Source organism: Hyla sarda, chromosome 1 (assembly GCF_029499605.1).
Source record: "Hyla sarda isolate aHylSar1 chromosome 1, aHylSar1.hap1, whole genome shotgun sequence".
NCBI lineage: Eukaryota > Metazoa > Chordata > Amphibia > Anura > Hylidae > Hyla > Hyla sarda.
The window spans coordinates 319,685,180-319,701,895 of NC_079189.1; the positions used below are offsets into that span (position 1 = coordinate 319,685,180).

Genomic DNA, 16,716 nt, shown 5'->3' on the forward strand with positions numbered 1-16,716 from the left:
ACCACTGGTATAGGAAAAGTTTAGGCACTGCAGACCAGTTATGGATTTAGTGCAGTTTGAATCACAAGTCTGCATCAATCGACAGCTCCATACATGTGTATGGGCTTTTGAAAGTCTATCTACATATTTCAGAAAAAAATCTGCATAGATTTTTGAGCATTCTGCAAATTTTCATATGTATATTGTGTTATGGAAATATTGTGGATGTTCACTGCAAGCGCTTCAAGTACTACAACAAATGCATTGACAAGTGTCTTAAAGGAGGGGATGAATTCCCTATATTTTATGAAAGAGGCTTTGACAAAGTAAGAAAGCCCCTCTTTTAAAAACACTATACTCTTTTGGTTTTACCATGCAAGGTATGTGTTATACAAACATATGGTACTGTTTAAAGGAAACATGACTTATTAAATGTTCAGCTCTGCAGGTCAAATAGAAAAGTAAAGCCATTATGTACATTGTAAATGAACAGGCATCTAAAGCTGTATATGATTTCAGGTGAATCATATTCATAATGTAACTGAACTGTTAATATTTCTGTTCACCAAGTGGTTGCTTCAATGGACAGAATAATTCTTTCAAAAATGTAGCTGGTTGAGTTACAAGGATGCCGTAACGCAAGAAAATCTCACAGATCAGATCCTTAGTCAGGAAATGCTGGCTTGTTGCATACCGATTTAAAGGGAACCAAGCAGCAGATTTTAGCATATATAATGCTTGACAACACGGTAAATATGCTATAATCTTTATCCTCACCCTCCCCGGGGACATGTCTCTCTGGCAATGGCCCCGCCCCCTCATCTTGTTTGACAGCTCGCGTCATCGCTCTGCTCCCTAAGCAGACAGACCACAGCAGTGACGCGAACCTTCAATCAAGATGAGGGGGCGGGATCACAGCCGGAGCGACAGGACCTGCCCAGAGGACTACTTACGGGGTGGCCTCAGAGAGGCATTTATAACTTCATATCCTTAACATTTCTGGGGGCAAAAATGTCCCCTGGGGATGGTGAGGATAACTCCCAGCATGACTGACTGACTCCAAACGGTGGCCCTCCAGAGGTTGTAAAACTACAACTCCCAGCATGCAGTGACAGCGGAAGGGCAAGCTGAGAGTTGTAGTTATGCAACAGCTGAAAGGGGCACAGTTTGGAACCCAGTGTAGTGGTCTCCAAACTGTGTCCCCCCAGATGTTGCAATACTTCAACTCTCAGCAAGCCCAGATTGTCCAGTTTTTGGCAGTAGTTTGGCAGTCGTAGATGTTGCAGAACTACAACGCACCAGCATGCCTGACTGTTTGGGCATGCTGGGAATTGTAGTTTTGTAACATCTGGAGGCACACAGTTTGGAAACCACTGCGCCTCCAGGTGTTGCAAAACTACAACTCCCAGCATGCCCAAACAGTCAGGCATGCTGGTGCGTTGTAGTTCTGCAACATCTACGACTGCCAAACTACTGCCAAAAACTGTAGTTCTGTAGCATCTGGCCCTTCAGATGTTGCAGAACTAAAACTCCCAGCATGCCTTTGGCTGTCTGTGCATGCTGGGAGTAGTACTTTTGCAACATCTGGAGTACCACAGTTTGGACACTATGGACCTCCAGATGTTGCAAAACTACAACTCCTAGCATGCCCAGACAGCCAAAGGCTTTCTGGGCATGCTGGGAGTTGTAGTTTTGATAACTTTTACAAGACCACAGTGAAGATCACTCATTAACGGGGTACTGCGGTGGAAAACTTTTTTTTTTTTTTTTTTTTTTAAATCAACTGGTGCCAGAAAGTTAAACTGATTTGTAAATTACTTCTATTATAAAAAAACCTTAATCCTTCCAGTACTTATTAGCTGCTGAATACTACAGAGGAAATTATTTTATTTTTGGAACACAGTGCTCTCTGCTGGCATCTCTGTCCATTTTAGGAACTGACAGAGCAGCATATGTTTGCTATGGGGATTTTTCTTCTACTCTGGACAGTTCTTAAAGTGGACAGAGTTGTCAGCAGAGAGCACTGTGGTCATGATGTCAGCAGATAGCTCTGTGTTCCAAAAAGAAAATAATTTTCTCTGTAGTATTCAGCAGCTAACAAGTACTGGAAGGATTAAGATTTTTTAATAGAAGTAATATAAAAATCTGTTTAACCCCTTCGCGCATAATGCCTTATATAAACGGAGGATAGCGCAGATCCTTTGCGCATTCTGCCGTTTATAAACGCATTCAGTTAACGGCACGGCATTGCACGGGTTAAATGGCAGAAGTCCCGCTGTTACCAGCGGAGGACAACTTCTGCTAGCCCCCCCAGGACCATCTGTGGATGGTCCTGGTCAGCGATCACTGTGATTGGTCCCTGTGGGGTGAAAGTTCAGATCCCCCACTGTGCCCTCTCCTAGACGTCGGGCAGAGCGGGAGAAGAGGATCCCGAGAGCTGCGGGGGGACCGTGTCACATACCTGCGGGGCAGCGGGGGGGGGGGGGGGGACCAGCAGCAGGCACACATGGAGGCGTCAGGCATGTGGAGGAGGCAGCGTCGGCATCAGAGGCAGCAGTAAAGAACGTGACTGATCTTCGCTGCTGCTTCTAGGAGTTTCAAAACTACAAATCTCAGCATGCCCAGACAGCCTTTGGCTGTCTGGGCATGCTGGGAGTTGTAGTTTTGCAACATCTGGAGGACCACAGTTTGGAGACCACTGTACAGTGGTCTCCAATCTGTGCTCTTCCAGATGTTGCAAAACTAGAACTCTCAGCATGCCCAGACAGTCCAGGCATGCTGGGAGTTGTAGTTCTGTAACATCTGGCCCTGCAGATGTTGTTGAACTACAACTCCCAGCATGCCTGGGCAGTCTGGGCATGCTTGGAGTTTAAGTTTTGCAACATCTGGAGGGCCACAGTTTGGAGACCACTACACAGCGGTCTCCAATCTGTTCTCCAGTTGTTGCAAAACTACAACTCCCAGCATGCCCAACGGCTGTCTGGGCATGCTGGGAGTTGTAGTTTTGCAACAACTGGAGGCACACTGTCTGGGAAACATTGTCTGTTTTCTAACTCTGTGTTTCCCAACCTAGGTGCCTCCAGCTATTGCACAACTATTAACTCCCAGTATGCACTGACAGACCATGCAAGCTGGGAGTTTAAGTTTTGCAACAGCTGGAGGCACATGATTTGGGAAACAGAGTTATGTAACAAACTCTGTGTTTTGCAACCAGTGTGCCTCAAGCTGTTGCATAACTACAACCCCCAGCATGCACAGACAGCCAAAGGGCATGCTGGGAGTTGTAGTATGCCTCCAGCTCTTGCATAACTACAAGTCCCAGCATGCCCTTCTGTCACTGCATGCTGAGAGTTGTAGTTTTGCCCCCCCATGTGAATGTACATTCACACAGTCGGGTTTACAGCGAGTTTCTTGCTGCAAGTTTGAGATGCAGCAAATTTTCCACTGCAGTTCAAACTCCCAGTGCAAAACTCGCTGTGAACCCGACTGTGTGACTGTACCGTAAAAACACTGCACTACACTATCACATAATAAAGAGTAAAACACTACATGTACACACCCCTACACAGTTACCTCGCCACCCCCCCCCCCCCCCCCCAAAAGAAAAAAAAAAAAAAGAAAAACCACCTGGAAAAACCACCCAGTGTTTCCAAAATGGAGCCTCCAGCTGTTGCAAAACAACAGCTCCCAGTATTGCCAGACAGCCACTGACTGTCCTGGCAGGCTGGGAGTTTTGCAACAGCTGGAGGCACCCTGTTTGGGAATCACTGGCATAGAATACCCCTATGCCCACCCCTATGCAATCCCTAATTTAGGCCTCAAATGCGCATGGAGCTCTCTCACTTCGGAGCCCTGTCATATTTCAAGGCAACAGTTTAGGGTCACATATGGGGTATTTCTGTACTCGGGAGAAATTGTGTTACAAATTTTGGGGGGCATTTTCTCCTTTTAGCCCTTATGAAAAGGTACAGTTGGGGTCTACCCCAGCATGTTATTGTAAAAAAATATATATTTTTACACTAACATGCTGGTGTTGCCCCATACTTTTCATTATCATAAGAGGTAAAAGGAAAAAAGACCCCCAAAATTTGTAACACAATTTCTCCTGAGTACGGAAATACCCCATATGTGAACGTAAAATGCTCTCCGGGCGCACAACAAGGCTCAGGAGTGAGAGCGCATTATGTATATTTGAGGTCTAAATTGGTGATTCACACAGGGGTGGCTGATTTTACAGCGGTTCTGGCATAAATGCAAAAAATAAAATAAAGGCCCACATGTGACCCCATTTTTGAAACTACACCCCACACGGAAAGTAACAAGGTGTATAGTGAGCCTTAACTACCCACAGGTGCTTGAAGAATTTTTGTTGAATATGAAAAATTTTTATTTTTTCACTAAAATGCTGGTGTTATCCCAAATTTTTCATTTTCACAAGGGGTAATAGGAAAAAAGACCCCCAAAATTTGTAACCCCATTTCTTCTGAGTATATAAATACCCCATATGTGGATGTAAAACTACAATGCTCAGAAGAGAAGGAGCGCCATTGGGGTTTTGGAGAAAGAAGGCCACGTGTGTTTACAAAGCCCCCATGGTGCCAGAACGGTGGACCCCCCCCCCACCACATGTGACCCCATTTTGGAAACTATACCCCTCATGTAATGTAATAAGGGGTAGTGAGCATTTATGCCCCACAGGTGTCTGAGATTTTTGGAACAGTGGTCCGTGAAAATGAAAAATTAAATTTTTCATTTGCACAGCCCACTGTTCCAAAAGTCTGTCGAACACCAGTGGGGTGTAAATGCTCACTGTACCCCTTATTACATACCGTGAGGGGTGCAGTTCCAAAATGGGGTCACATGTGGGGGGGGGGGGTACCACTGTTCTGGCACCACGGGGGGGGGCTTTATATACGCACATGGCCCCTGACCTCCATCCCAAACAAATTCTCTCTCCAAAAGCTCAATGGCGCTCCTTCTCTTCTGAGCATTGTAGTGCACCAGCAGAGCACTTGACGTCCACATATGGGGTATTACCCAAAAAGCAATCTCTGAATCAAATTCATAAGTAAAAGCATCCCAGGGTTATTAATGCTTAAAGTGACAGTGGTCAGATGTGCAAAAAATGCTCTGGTCCTTAAGGCCAAAATGACCTCGGTCCTTAAGGGGTTAACTTTCTGGCACAAGTTGATTTAAAAAAAAAAAAAAAAAAATTTTAAAAAAAAAAGGTTTTCACCGGAGTACTCCTTTAACCCATATGGACGTTTATGAACGTCTACATGCACGTCCACATATATAATGCGCACTCACGAGGTGAGCATGCATCATACCCAGTGGGTCCCGGTTGCTATAAGCAACCAGGACCCACACTAATGCCGGACATCGCCGATCGGGCTGATGTCCGGCATTAACTCTTTAAACGTGGCGATCAAAGTTGATCGCCACGTCTAAAAGTGAAAGTAAAAGCTTCCCGGCTGCTCAGTCGGGCTGATCAGGACCATCGCGATAAAATCCCATCATCTGTCTCCTGCACATCCGATCTTCGATTGATTGCTCCAAGCCTGAAATCCAGGCTTGAGCAATCAACCGCCGATAACACTGATCCCTTCCATTGAATGCAATGGCAGTGATCAGTGTATTGAATCAATGTACTGCATGTTATAGTCCCCTATGGGAGCTATAACATTGCAAAAAAAAAAGTAAAAAATAAAATAAAAAAAGTTAAGGCTGCTTTCACACCATAAAAATGCATCCGTTTTAAAGATCTGTCTGATGTTCCGTCATTAAACCCTGCAAATCGTCCGTCAGAAAATCCCATAATAGTCTATGGGATTTTTACATAATCCGTTTTAACCCGTCATAACCCGTTAATAACGGACGTTATTTAGTGACCGAAGATGGTAATGGGAGAAATAGTGCATGCATTATTTCTTCCGTTCATTCTCCCGTCACAAAATAACGTGCGTTATTAATAACAGGCTATAACGGATTAAAACGGATAATGTAAAAATCCCATAGACTATAATGGGATTTTCTAACGGACGATTTGCAGGGTTTAATGACAGAACATCAGATGGATCTTTAAAACAGATGAATTGTATTGTGTGAACGCAGCCTAATAAAGATCATTTAACCCATTCCATAATAAAAGTTTGAATCACCCCCCTTTTCCCATAAAAATAAATAAATAAATAAAAAAAACCTGTGTAAATAAAAATAAAACATATTTGGTTTATTTTGGCGTAAATATCCGAACTATAAAAATATATTGTTAATTAAACAGCATGGTCAAGGGCGTACTCGCAAAAAAATTGCAAAATAGTGTATTTTTGGTCACTTTTTATACCATAAAAAAAAATGTACAAAAAAAAGCAAAAAGGCGATCAAAAAGTCCGATCAAAACAAAAATGGTAGATCACGGTGCAAAAAATGAGCCCTCATACCACCCCGTACGTTGAAAAATAAAAAAAGTTATGGGGAATAGGACAATTTTAAACGTATAAATTTTCCTGCATGTAGTTATGATTTTTTTTTTTCAGAAGTACGACAAAATCAAACCTATATAAGTAGGGTATCATTTTAACCGTATGGACCTACAGAATAAAGATAAGGTGTCATTTTTACCAAAAAATATACTGTGTAGAAACGGAAGCCCCCAAAAGTTACAAAATGGCGTTTTTTCTTCCATTTTGTCACACTATTTTTTTTTCCCCCCGTTTCGATGTAGATTTTTGGGTAAAATGATGATGTCATTACAAAGTCGAAATAGTGGCGGAAAAAATAAGCCATCATATGGCTTTTTAGGTGCAAAATTTAAAGGGTTATGATTTCTAAAAGGTAAGGAAGAAAAAAACAAAAGTGCAAAAACAGAAAAATGCTCCGTCCCTAAGGGGTTAAATATACATTTATTTAAAAAAAAATTTTTTTACTAAAAAATAAAAAATCCTAAATAGCCACCACTAGGGGTCACCTGTCTTTACGCAGGCAGACTACTCTGTATTTTGCAGCACACTGGATACTGGCTGTAAAGTGTGTTGGTATCCAGTATAGGAGATCACCATTGCACAACTACAGCCTCCCATGATGGAAGTTGTAGTTCTGCAACAGTTGGTGGTACAATCTTTGTAAAACTCTGTTTTAGAGCTCTGTGCCTCCAGCTCTTGCAAAAACTACAGACAAAGTATGTGTGGGCATGCTGGGAGTTGTAGTTTTGTAACAGCTAGAGGCAACACTCCTCTAACAGCGCTTTACAAATGCTGCAGCTCAAGCTGTTGCAATGCAAAACTACAACTCCCAGCATGCTTGAACAGCCAAAACTTTCTCTGACTCCTGAATGACAAAGAAGCTGGTCAGACATTCAGGAGTCTGAAAGATGAATGTCTCACATATGGTAGTGACAGCTATGTTGATTAGCATCCAGCTTTACTAGGAACAGATAGAAAATGTATGCATGAAAACTACTGTGCGGTGATTTGCAGACTGCCAGGCTGCTCCCAGATGAGTGAGGGAGAGACAGACACGCCCGCACCAAAAGGCAAGAACACAAAGCAAGTGAGCAACATATAAATGCTATATGTTAGGGATATATAGGTCCAAGACACATAAAAATTATATGTACATGATCAGGATTAGGTACAGAGTAAAACTTTTTTTTTGCACTGACAGGTACACTTTAAGTGCCCTCTATATCACATCACCAAGTATTCTCAGTGCAGAAATTAGGAATTTAAAGTGAAACTGGCAGGCTGTGTGCCCGCACTAAACCCAATATACTGGGTTATACTGCAGGTGAACAGCATTTAAACTCGGGTTCACAGGCAAACCGTCTCCTTTGCGCACAGCTGCGAAATGCAACTACAAGAATAAAAAGATTTTCATTAATACAAGTAAGTGACCCCACATTTTAAATGCCATTTACCTGCACTATAAACTCAGTAAATTGGGTTTAGTGCGGGTGAACACTGTCAGTTTCCCTTTATTATTTCAGTTGTTGTGACAGGATCAAACAATTGTACAGAAACCCACTTCGCAACCATCCCTATAGCTCAGAAGAATCGGAGGCCATCGCTGCAAGAGGGTGTTTACCTTTTGGTGATATACTCCCAAGTTGAGCAACATTCACACTGCCGTTTGTCTCCGACAGTGTGAAGCCCGTTATTTTATGATCGCGATTAGCGGGAGAAAAAGATGGTGCTTGCACTGTCTTTTTCTCCCGCTATTCTCTCTGAAGATAGCGGCGCCTGACGGACCCCATTGACTATAATGGGGTCCATCGGGACCTGTTATTGCCCCTTATGACTCGTCAAAATTACGTCCGTGAAACTAAAAAAAAGAAAAAGAAAAAGTAGTGTGAAAGGGCCTTATATGGGTGGGGCACTAAATCCCTGTCACAAATTCTGAAAAATGACCTCACAACTCAATCACTTCTACTACCTCCTGGGGAAACGCTATAGTCTCTACTTGGGTATTTGAAAACACAGCCTGCCATGTGACCTTCACCACCATGTCACCTATTTGTAGGTGAGCTGGCAGAAGCAATATGGGGAAGTGATGACAACCTTTCTAGTGGCATTTTATGTGCAATGGCACAGCTCTGCCATGGTTCAATGCCACAATAAAACCTGCATTATATATGTACAGTAAATATCCTGAGGGACATAGTCATACAGTTCCTGCAGGTGTTATGGGAGAAATAATATAAAGATGGTATGTAGTGATACAGGGTGTGAGTGGCATCTCCTGGCAGCTTTACTGAGACGACTATTCTTCACAATAGGGCAGGGAGACATGTGGGGATGAGATACATGTAACCTTCAAGCGCTGGGCATAGATGAAGGGTGGAATAGCCGAATGATGGAAAAGGGAGGTAGGAGACAAAGGAGCTGAGGGGGGAGGGAAGGAGAAGTGGAGGAAGAAGAAGCTGAAATGCTCGGCTAACGTCGAGGCAAAAGAAGCAACGAACAGCGCCATGCCGGGGACAGGCTACAGCGGGGCAAAATGGAGGGTGGAAGGCGGGCACTGCAGCTGTCACCACAGAACGAGACACCGACGGCTACACAGACTCAATATGGAGAGTGGGAGTGAGGAGGAAGACGACAACATGGCGATGTCTCCTCCTCTGACTTTGGGGAGCGCTGGACTACACCGACATAACGCGACACCCGTCCGTGGTCTCTGTCCACAGTAATCGGCCGGATGTCATTATTTTATCTCTGGCCGTGTGCATGTGTGAATAGGAGCCTGCACATTCTCCTCCCCCTCTGCTCGGCTGCGCTTTCCCGCCCGACTAGCTGAAGAGAAGGAGGAGGGGAACATGTCGCCCCGGACCCGCCGGAGAGATCTGTATTTTCTTCCTACTATTTGCTCCCTAGCCGGTAGCCACACACAGAGAGAGAGCGAGGAGAACCCATTGTGCAGAAATAAAGCCCTGCCAGTCGGCCACAGCCTGCAGTGTGAGGCACAGGCTCCATTAGCCGAGGCCGTGCGGTATACCGGGGACATGACCACACTCGAAAGGGAACACACAATAGGGGCGTTCTGCCGGGTACCGAGCGCCTCACATTGGCTCCATGACTACATATTGACACTTCTGTAGCTCGTGTTGATACAATGTTACTTCACGATAACAATACGGGGGGGTGTCACGTGACGGACTCCATAGAATGCTCTGGGCACAGCAGCAACTTTCCAGTTGACTTTCAGTCAACCCTTGCGTGCGGGCACCATGGGCATGTGTGTGCCCCGATAGAAGCTTCACCAGTAACCAAGATAGATTACATACCCTTAGCTGCCATAGTCGCCAGTCCCTGCAATGAGGGGCACCTTTCTCACAACTCTAGCATTAAGTGCTGCCAGCGGCCGAAACGTGCCCTCCATTCCTTGCCGAGGTGGGCACAAGGCACTAACTTCTCACAATCTTAATACTTTGAATCCCCAGAAGGGCGGTCAGGTATCGCCTGTATGCAAACATGGCTACCGCTCTGGCAGCTGAACAGAGTGTGAACGAGTAGGGGGAAAAACACAAGAGGAAATTTAAAACTCTGAAAACCAATGAAACCATCCATCTAAATCTAATTTTCCATAACGCCATCCCTTCCTCCTCCTCCTCCTTCCCTCCAGACAACAAACTCACACTTTGAATGATCACCTTCCCAGCCAGAGGGGTAAGGGGGCATCACACAGAGGCAAAGTTTAGCCTTCTGCCAACCGAGCTGTGCCAGGCACTTGGGCTCTAAACTGTAGTCTTGGGCTGAGGGGGGAGGCAGGGGTGCCCATTCTGCCCAAGTCATCTGCTCCAGAGAAGTGAAGGAATACATAAGGCTGGCCATGACAAGCATGCACTTGGTAAGGATGCCCTATCAGATGCCAGCAGGGTATTAATAGAAAAGAGGAGCTTACATCTGACGGCGTCCTGTTCCGGAGCTCCAGGTGAATTCTCTTTTTCATGTCCATCTTCTTGGATTTCTTGGAGTCGTTCGTCCCCCGCTCTCTTGTCTATGGCTCTATGATAGATCGGTCTCCCCTGTCCTGGCTGCTTTTCTAGGTGATCCAGCCCAGAAATAAAAGTTTCAAAGGGAGGGGGTGGGAGGCTTCACAGCAAAAGAGCAGTTCGAGGTGTCCTTAATGGAGGCACAGAATCTGATCGCTCTCTGTATAGGAAACGTGTGGAAGCTGCTGAGTCCAAACGCCAAGTTACTCACAAGAGCGAGGAGGAGAAACCATGGAGGGAAAAAAAAAGGCACTGAAATAAAAAAAAATAAAAAAAAAAGGACATTGACACGGCTGCCTCCAGTGGCCACAGGGCGGTACTGCAGCCTGAGCAAGCAAATGCTGCAGCAAACAGCAGAAAGCGACAGCAGGAAAAAACACGCTTGCATAAGAAAGCTACTGAGAAGAAGACGCCTTTAGAACGGTTACATCGCGATTTTGCCTATACATTGCTTCACCAGCTCTTTATAGCGATACTGTTAGGTTGCAGGCACCAGCATTAAGGCCAATGGCAGCGGAAAGGAGTGGCTCAGAGAGCTTGGGTTACAGTTCTATTTCAAGTTTTCATGGTTTTTATAGGTGGACATTACTGTTAAGTCATTATTCCTATCCCCTTCATGTGTTCACTTAACTACAAGTTTATTAGACAGGTAGGCAATGCTGCTTGGTGCCAGAACTTCAGTACAATGCCATAATCACTAGCAGTATTCCTTTATTACCAGGGCTTCACCAGTGATATCACTGGCATCCAGTTGAAAGTCCTAGCCTGGCTGTTTAGTAATAACGCCACATGAGGCTTTTTAAGACATCAGGAACTGACATTATCAGCCATTCCCTAATATTCTCAGGGGGATTATTCTGCGTTTATTAATAAAACTAATTTTAAATCCTAGAATAAGCAGTTTCTGAGAATTGTTATGAGGTGTCTGCTTATCTATTTTTTTTGTACAACTCATACTGGCACCTAAGCTCTTTAGTTTTGTTTTACAGCTGGGTTAAGGGAAGGGTGTAGTCACAACTGTGCATTGTATTGATCAATAAGAGTGCAAGCTTGTAGGACAAGTCACACCTGCAGCAGGGCTTGTTTATATTTTATGATAGCCTGTTATATAACAGTCAGTTATCAAGAGCTCTTTTTTTGAAAGCGTATGTTTTGTTGAACATCAATTTTTATAGTCTGTGTGTGTGTATAATATATACACAAATATAGTATCTGTCTTCATTCCATTAAAACAGCCCCATCCCTACAAGGAGTGGACTTTCACAAGATCTGTAAAGGATGTGGCATCTAGCACCAAGACTCTAGCAGCAGATCTTCTGATCTTTTAAATGGGTATTCTAGTAACTGAAAATTGTATTTCAATAAGACTATCACCCCAAGATATATAACTTATTGATACAGTATATATAACATTGTACTGGATTCAGTGTGTTTTAGCTTGATTTAACCCTGACAGGAAGTTGTGTAGTTCTTTCATTGTCTGTGCTGTTGTCCCAGCAGCTCCCCTCTCTCTCCCAAGACAATGCACCATAATCTGCTGTCTCCGGAGGTGTGGCTGGATCTTATTTCCAAACTCTAGCCGCACACCTAGGTGGTGATGTCACCTCTGACTAGCCACTACAGCCTAAATCACTCTCTACCCTGCTTTGCCCTGCTTTGGTGGGGCCAAAAAAGTGTAGAGAAAAAAGTTTTTCTTTTAAATATACCTCCCCCCCCCAATACAAATTGCTCTCCTTTTCCCATTTTTTCAAATAAGATAAAATAAATATTTAGAATTGTCACGTGCAGAATCCAACTTATCAAATTATCACATCCCGGTCCCACACAGTCAAAAATAGCACTGATTTTTTTTTTTTTGCTAGTTGCTAGATTCTAAACAAATTTGTCAAACCCAGAGATAAGCAAGGCTATATGCTTCTGCATCATTTTAAGCATACATGGGATAGGCATAAGGTTATTCTTCATATAAGATAGGGCCTGGGACTATTCATATTAATTGGGCGGACTAGATGGGTCCAATGGTTGTTATCTGCTGACACATTCTATGTTTCTATTTTTTTTCTTTCTTTCTTTTTTTTTTATCTGATGTTGGGATACCCCTTTAAAAAAGATCTGTTGCCAAATTCCAAAAAATGAGATTGCCCCTGACTGTATGATCCCACTTATCACCTGATATACATTATTAAAATGAAGTTCACACCCATCTGACTGGTTCCCTGAATTGTCAGACAAACTATAAATGTCATATTTCAGGAATGGGAGGGCATATCAAGAAACTGTAAAAGGTGTTAATCAGGGTGTTGACGGTACAATTTAATTTTTTTGGAATTGACCACAGGTCCTTTTAAAGTTCTGTAAAGGTCCCCATATATGGGTATGTTGGAGATGTTAATTCAGGTCATTCTGAACTACAGACACAAAAATAAGGCTATAGCATACCTCCCAACCGTCCCGGTACCGGCAGGGCATTCCTGCTTTGGGGTGATGTCCTGCTGTTCCATAACGGCACCCACATGTCCCACATTTAATTATAAATGTCTTCTAATGAGGCTTCTACAGTTTAATGTGGGGCTCAGTGGGAAGTTTGGTGTGAAGTGCTCCTCACCCTGTCAATCACTCACAAGAGGCCGAAATCTTTCTCTGTGCTCCCGCACACGAGTGATGTCATCAGATGCCAGAGCATAGAGGAGAAAAGAAGAGGCTGATTTGAGGGAGCCGACAGAGAAAGAAGATGAGCAGCAGGAGGTAAGTATGCCTTTGCTGGGGGACTGCTGCCTAGCTAATGTGGGGGAACTGCTACTTAACTAATGTGGGGGAACTGCTGCCAAGCTTATGTAGCAGACGTCTGCTTCCTAGCTAATGTGGGGGACTTCTGCTGCCTACCTAATATGGGGGACTATCTACTACATTCCTGCCTAGCTAATATGGGGAGGGCTACCTACAAAGCTTATATAGAGGTTCTTTTACAAGACACACCTATCTGGGGGATTTACCTACAGGGGAAACTCTACCTGCTCGGGGCACCTAAAGAAACCTTTCTACCTACTGGAGCAGCCTAAACACCTATTGTGGGGGACCTACTGACTCTTCCCCAACCCACCAAGGGGGGGCATTATTTCGGTTCAGGGCATTATAGGTGCTGGAAAAGTGCGGAGCCTAATATATTTCTCTGGCAGGTTCTGCAGAGAACAGTTGTGGCTGGAAGAAATCATTATGACGGATTGGGCCGGATGGAGAAGAATAAGGAATGTGAACAATATCACCAGATGTAACTGTATATAATCACACATGGTCTGTAACTGTAATGATAGTGGTTGTTGTCAGTCTGTCACCTGTATATCTGAGGTCCTCCTAAATTTAGGTGACAGACTGACATTAAGTTGAGAGGCCATGCTATAGTACACCTATGTGTATACCATAAGGTAGGTTTCACAGCTGTGTTTGGGCATCATTTTGTTGACAGTTTTATCATAGATAAATATATATAAATAGATAAATACTGGACAAAATAGCGCAGCAAGCTGTGCTATTCTGTGTGGTAAACCACCAGACACCATGCCAGAAACCTGACAGACCCCATTATAGTCAATGGGATCTGTTAGGCACCATTAGTGTCTAGCATGTAGCGGATTCTCCAGCGTCATATTCTTTGTTGTTCTGCCCCAATGACGAACGGAAAATTTAAAGGCGATATGAATTCAGCCTAAGTTGCTAGTTGAGACCTTGATGGATTGAGCTTGTTTTCAAACACATTGCATACATGCTAGATCAGACTAATATTTGATGGATTTGGAGAACCAAATCAACACCTTGAACTCCTTGTCATGTTCCTCAAACTATTTACTGAACTATATTTTCTGTGAGCCAGGACACATTATTCTGCCAAAATAGGCCACTGCTGGTAGGAATTATTGTTGCATGAAGGGGTATACTTTATCTGTAACAATGTTTAGGAGGTGTTCTGTGTCAAAGTAATATTCACATGAATACCAAGACCCAAGATTTACCAGCCAAAATTTTCCAGAGCATTACATTCTGGCTTTCCTTTCTGGTGCCCTCTTTCCCTTCGGGAAGATATATACATGTACCTGACATATATGGTTCATATCAGATAAGCTAGCCTGCTTTCCCCATGTGAAGTTGCATAGAGAGACACGCCTCTCAAACATAGTATTTTGGCCAATATTTTAAACCAAAATCAGGAGTGATACCAACGCAGAGAAACTATAATGGACACACTTTCACCATTTTGTGTGTTTTAGACCCACTCCTGACTATATGTAAATACTTTTAACTACAAATACTGCTTAAAATATATGTGAAAGAGGCCTTGCGCTTCCCGCTGGGAGTTAGAGCTGCAGCAGAAAATTTGCCACATCTCAAACTTGCAGCAGGAAACTCACTGTAAACCTCCACCCTTATAAATATAGCCTGTACATTCACATGGGCGAGGGGGGTAAACCTCCAACTGTTGCAAAACTACAACTCCCAGCATGCACTAACAGTCCATACATGCTGGGAGTTGTAGTTATGGAACAGCTGGAGGCATACTGGTTGTGAAACAGTTTGTTACTTAACTTAGTGTTTTGCAACCAGTGTGCTTCCAGCTGTTGCAAAACTACAACTCCCAGCATGTACGGTCATGGTTGCGAAACACTGAGTTAGGTAACAAACTCTGTGTTTCACAACCAGTGTGCCTTCAGCTGTTGCAAAACTACGACTCTCAGCATGCATTGACAGCCAAAGGGCATGCTGGGAGTTGTAATTATGCAACAACTGGAGGCACACTACTACAACTCCCAGCATGCCATTTGGCTGTCCATGTATGCTGGGAGTTGTAGTTGTGCAGCAGCTGGAGGCACACTTTTTCATAGAAAAAAATGTGCCTCCAGCTGTTGCATAACTACAACTCCCAGCATGCAAAGACTGCCAAAGGGCATGCTGGGAGTTGTAGTTGTGCCTCCAGCTGTTGCATTAACACAACTCCCAGCATGCCCTTTGGCTGTGCATGCTGAGAGTTGTATTATACAACAGCTGGAGGTACACAACACTCACCTCCTGCTTTTGTATAATGCAACTCCCAGCATGCACAGCCAAAGGGCATGCTGGGAGTTGTAGTTATGCAACAGCTGGAGGCACAACTACGTTGGCTGTCTGTGCATGCTAGGAGTTGTAGTAATGTAACAGCTGGAGGCACACTTTTTCATGTGCCTCCAGCTGTTGCATAACTACCACCCCCAGAATGCACAGACTACCAAAGGGCATGCTGGGAGTTGTAGTTGTGCCTCCAGCTGTTGCATAACTACAACTCCCAGCATGCCCTTTGGCTGTGCATGCTGGGAGTTGTTGCTAAGCAACAGCAGGAGGCAATCAAGCCTCACTTCCTGCTGTATCCTGATGCCCGCACCACCGCCGCTCCAGTTTGCCACCGCTCCTAAGGGGACCCCAGCCAGGCTACGGGAAGGTAAGAGACTCCCACCTGCTTCGATCGCAGCTCCGATCAACGCTCAGCAGGGTAGTGATTGGTTTGTCATTCCGACCGATCAATCGCGTCATTGTGAGATGGCACCTGTGCCACTTCACTCCTGCTGGGTATTTGATAATTTGATACATTTTGGTGGTTCGTTCCCACACAAGTTTTTGTACATAGAATCAATTTAGGTCTCTATATATGTAGTTTGAATAATTGTTCTCAATATCGCCCTGTGTAAAAGGGCCTGTGATTGTTTGCCAAGTTAGTAAATGCTTGTTCGGCCATTAAAATTATAGCTATTGGTTGCACGTCACCCTGTGTAAACAGGAGGTGTGTTTCCAAGATTAATGAATATTTTAGGCCACCAAGGCTCTGCAAACAGGCACTGATTACCAAGATCAGTGCTTCTCATTTGTTGCCTGTCAGCCCATGTATGGGGCCCTGCCCTGTGTGCAAAACTAATACAGTAAAATCTCCCAATAGCGGCATTGTCCTGTAAAACTATTCCCCCGTGCCACTTACTTCCTCTGTGCCAAATCATCCCCCCTTTATTACCCCCTGTGCCACATCATTTCCCCTTGATCCCCCCATTTAATTCCTTGTTTATTACCCTCTGTGCAAATTAATTATCCATTCTTTACCAACCCCTTGTGCAACATCATTCCCACTGTGCCATTTCTTTCCCCGTTTATCCCCCTGTGCCACATCATTTGCCACCCCTCTGATTCTCCCCATGCCATTTTGGTCCCCTCTCTATTACCTCATGCCACATCCT

At 44.1% G+C, this 16,716-nt stretch overlaps 1 protein-coding gene and 1 long non-coding RNA gene across 2 annotated transcripts in view; one reads left to right on the forward strand and one right to left on the reverse strand.

The window, feature by feature from the left end:
• Window positions 1–11,448, reverse strand: part of ANP32B (acidic nuclear phosphoprotein 32 family member B) — a 49,681-nt gene extending 38,233 nt beyond the window's left edge. Inside the window, exon 1 of the mRNA XM_056518868.1 lies at window positions 10,378–11,448. Coding sequence (XP_056374843.1) covers window positions 10,378–10,431 — 54 coding nt within the window. The 5' untranslated portion in view covers window positions 10,432–11,448. The remainder of the gene's footprint in view (window positions 1–10,377) is intronic.
• A 4,419-nt stretch (window positions 11,449–15,867) lies between these two features.
• The window catches only part of LOC130272890 (uncharacterized), a 55,522-nt gene continuing 54,673 nt past the window's right edge, over window positions 15,868–16,716 (forward strand). The window contains exon 1 of the long non-coding RNA XR_008843773.1: window positions 15,868–15,932. This is a non-coding gene — a long non-coding RNA (uncharacterized LOC130272890). The remainder of the gene's footprint in view (window positions 15,933–16,716) is intronic.